Genomic DNA, 3,843 nt, shown 5'->3' on the forward strand with positions numbered 1-3,843 from the left:
ATGTTGCTGTTCATTATTCACAATATGGGAATTACAGTGGGAATTTGCCTAAAACTTCTCATGTGAACTACAACGGGAATTTGTCTAAAACTTCTTGGGTTGTATGTTATGGCATGCCGAGTCTAGTTTTCTAGGTGCATCTTTGTATGCTTATGGACTTACAATGTATTGAGCCTCTTTGTATGCTTATGGTCTTACAAGGAATGCCCTGCTTGCTTAGTCTAGTTTCTAGGTGCACCTTTGTATGCTTATGGTCTTACAAGGAATGTATTGCTTGCTTAGTCTAGTTTCTAGGTGCACCTTTGTATGCTTGTGGTCTTACAATGCATTGAGCCTCTTGATGGTCTGCGAATCAGAGAGCAAAAGGAAAAAAAAAACGACACAGAGAGATATTAGGGTTTGGCAGCAGGTGAATGGAGCCTGTGTACTCGTTCTCCCCTGCTTCTCACGCGAAACGCAAATGGGACAGCAATGACGGCGACGGCCTGCTTCTCGCCGATTTCCTCAATGGCGTCTCCCTCTCCCCGCGCAAAAGATCGCGGCAGGTGCAGGCCTTGTCTCCGTCTCCGCCTCTCGTTATTCTATGTACTTTACACATAAGTCGTTTGTGACAGGTTCTTATTACCCGTATGAAGACCGGTGCTTTATCGGCATAGCTCAGCTTGTGGTAGCAGTAGAAATGTGCGTTTGTTACCTGCCTAGGTTTAGTAGAGTAGCAATAGCAGAGAAGATTGTTCTGTCAAAACTTGCTTAGGCAGAATAAGTTTGCCTGTCTCGGTAGAAGATGCCACAAGAAGTTTTAGACAAATTCCTACCATCGTCCTTGCATTGTGAAGTTGGACAACATCGTGAGATTCTTCTCGGGAGGGACCGCATACTTAGCTAGCTGTGGTTCGGGCAGGCTGCAGCTGGCCCCTGGGCCCCAAGTAGAAGCTATGATGTTGGACACTACAAGGGGAAAATAAGGGAAAAGAGCCCCTTTGCTTGTGTCAGAAAATGTCAAAAAGCTCTTGTGTACACGCCATTACTTGCATAGGCTTAGGTAGTAGAAACTTGTCCATATATGTGTTTCTACTGTAACCTGCTATCTTTGATTTGCGACGAGGATCCATACGGACTTTACCATCTGCAATCTCCTTTGTAGTTATTTTTTTGTACTAGAGCTTCGCAGGGTTCACAGAAAACTGAGAGCTAATGTAAAGTGAAATGCAGAAAACTGAGATCTAATGTAAAGTGAAATGGAATTTTTCCTAAGACCCTTTGAAATAGAACGATCAGAACTTTTTAATCTACAAAATTTCAGTTATACAAATGGCAAACGCATGGAATATGACTAGACACCCCTTCCAAATTGAAATGGAAGGTTTGAACCTTATACTTTACATGTAGAATTCAATTCAAATTCCCTCCTATATAGTCCGTCAAAGGTCTTGCTACCTGCTGCCAGAAAGGTTTTTGGTGAATACGGAAGTTTCATCTTGCTGATTTAAAGGAGTTAGGTTGTCTTTCAAGCTCAACACACTAAGTTCTCTGTTGGAAAGTGGGTCTTTCTCTTGCTTGTGAGAGAGAGGGGAAGGGTCTGGAGAACTGGTCAATGTGTGATGTAGTTCTGAATTATGTTGCTATATGCTAGTGCGTGGGCTATACTAGCATCAGGATTTTGTCAGCCCTTAAGCTATAAGACTGGATTGAAAACATTAAAGGAGTGTGAGCAGGTGTCTGTTAGTATGTGCCTTTCTAGGTTGTTCCATTCACTGTTAACAATATTGTTGCACAACGGCACCATTGTACAACAAGCAAGTTTACATTTACATTCATAACTAGCTGCTGAGATGAAAGCTTTCATTTTCCCTAGGAAGCTTCTAAAATTCCTATGCCCGTCATGTTTGCAGGATACAATCTTGCCTACTGTTTTTGAAGCATGCCAAAACTTTGTACCCCAACCAGACCTTCATGACAACGCACATGTCCCCATTCAACTTGATGTGGACCTATGTTCTCAACCATTGGAGCCACCACCAGTACCCTCTCCAAATGATGAGAGAGCCATTGTCTTATACAAACATGTCAATCCGCCTCTTTTCCCTGGTGGTCCAACTGCAGGGTCTTCAATAAGGCTGAACACAAATCTAATTCCAAAACGTAATGGGTTAAATTTTCTCAAATCTGTCTTATTTTCCAATCTTAGGTGTGGCAGTCACATTAACAGCAGGGCTTTTTTTGGCAGGAACATTATTTGGCTCAAATAGCTTCAGTCAGTTATCCTTTTCTCAGGAGGGTAAGAAAAGCTCGGTTGTTATAGAGGAGTTACAAGATATAGATGATGCAGGGAATGATATCATAGTTGATGCAGCCCCAGACAATAGGTTGGCTGTGATCCCTTGGCTTCCTAATATCGCAGGCTCTAGCCCCAATACCCTAACTCTGCACCAAATAGCACAATCAGGTGGCAATCAAGATGAAATGGTAATTGAGACTTTGGATACAGAAGCCATGGAAGAAGATGTTGGCAACTTGGAAGTTGATACTGATCAAATAAGAAACCCTACAGCCAATTTGTCTAGTGAACCATGGCAGCACTATGGGGTTCCCCAGCCACAGTATGGCTCCATCATGTGGTCTCATTAAAGTGCAAGGCTGCACCTGATTTGTTGTTGTCTTCAAGTGTAACTTGTACATAGCTTTTCCCCAGGTAACAGCTGGTTGTGCAGATTGAACTCTGTTCCTTCCAGCTGTATAAATGTACATTTTCACCTGGTGAGAGGCATGTAGGATAGAGCTTCATTCAGGAATTGGATCGACGTCCATTGTGGTTTAGCTTATTGTTCTCATCTTTGTTAAAACTCAAATTGATGTTACTAAACACAAAATGGAGTCACATTGCAAAGCCTATAATGTTTGCTACCATAGTGCACTAGATTGTTTGATGATTATTCTCCAGCTATGGTAGCCATGCCAGTTAAAGGACCTGCTGAAAAACTAAAACACTGCTACAAGCTTTGGTAATCATCTATTTCAGGCCGTTTTGAAATTGGAGCATATTAATTTCTTTGCCTCATCTTGCTGATTAATGTGTGATGATTCACTCTTCCATCACCATCTTCGAATCAGCTCCGTGAGGCGAGCTAAAAGAAGATCAAATGTGTGCCTGGAAGCAATGTGTTTTCAGTTAAGATGTAGCCTTCAGCCGATTGTGTTTGGCCACAACAGTGATTGTGTGAGAAGGCTGATCTCAAACTGGTACTAGTGTGTCATTGTGTTAAGGGAATGGGATGCTTGGCATTGCTACCCTATTTCCTTTTACTGTTTTTTAATGGGCCCTTAATATTTTTGTAATTGTACTTCACAAGTTGAAAGTGGTTTTTAAAGCCATATCTTGTCATTTGGTTTTGATCTATTACAAGTACATTTGTTTACCTGTGTAAGGAGTTGTCATTAAGTTGCTTGGAAATGCTGTGAACTAAGCATAGTGTGAGGCATTGTTGGACTTCTTCAAGTTTCTTTCAGACACCGGACATGGGCCTGTGTTGACTTGGGCGTTTTCTTGGAGTTGCCTTTACTACTGTTCATGCTATATGATGCTTTTTACAAGTGCAGCATAATATCTTTTTTATCATTCTTATGAAATTATCTTGAAAAAGCAAGCACAAGCAAAAGCAAGGAAAAGCGCAATGCAACGTGATATAAGCATCGGGCTGTGCTGACAACTTGTAGTGCGTGTTCGACTAGTGTGACTAGTGTTTGTATGTTTCACGTTTGCCATTATGCCAAATAGCACATGTGCTGTGTTTGCCATTAGTTATAGCGTTATGTTAGTTGTGGCGTAGTGCTGTGGGCATGCTA

The 3,843-nt window shown here is 41.7% G+C and overlaps 1 protein-coding gene across 1 annotated transcript; it reads left to right on the top strand.

The window, feature by feature from the left end:
• Positions 1–267: 267 nt before the first annotated feature.
• LOC148014336 (uncharacterized) lies at positions 268–3,266 on the top strand. Its single transcript, XM_087667243.1, has 3 exons — positions 268–545; positions 1,893–2,142; positions 2,228–3,266. The coding sequence occupies exons 1-3, from the start codon at positions 414–416 to the stop codon at positions 2,626–2,628; spliced, it is 783 nt and encodes a 260-aa protein (XP_087523369.1). The 5' UTR covers positions 268–413; the 3' UTR covers positions 2,629–3,266.
• Positions 3,267–3,843: the final 577 nt, after the last annotated feature.

Source organism: Lygodium microphyllum, chromosome 25 (assembly GCF_053477565.2).
Source record: "Lygodium microphyllum isolate KBCC chromosome 25, Lygodium_microphyllum_v1.1.10, whole genome shotgun sequence".
NCBI lineage: Eukaryota > Viridiplantae > Streptophyta > Polypodiopsida > Schizaeales > Lygodiaceae > Lygodium > Lygodium microphyllum.

Bases quoted from the DNA above. Each gene is read 5' to 3' on its own strand.
- LOC148014336 (XM_087667243.1), top strand. From the start codon at position 414: ATGGAGCCTGTGTACTCGTTCTCCCCTGCTTCTCACGCGAAACGCAAA. The intron at 546-1,892 runs GTGCAGGCCTTG...TCATGTTTGCAG, and splicing joins CGCGCAAAAGATCGCGGCAG to GATACAATCTTGCCTACTGT. The intron at 2,143-2,227 runs GTAATGGGTTAA...TTTTTTTGGCAG, and splicing joins CACAAATCTAATTCCAAAAC to GAACATTATTTGGCTCAAAT.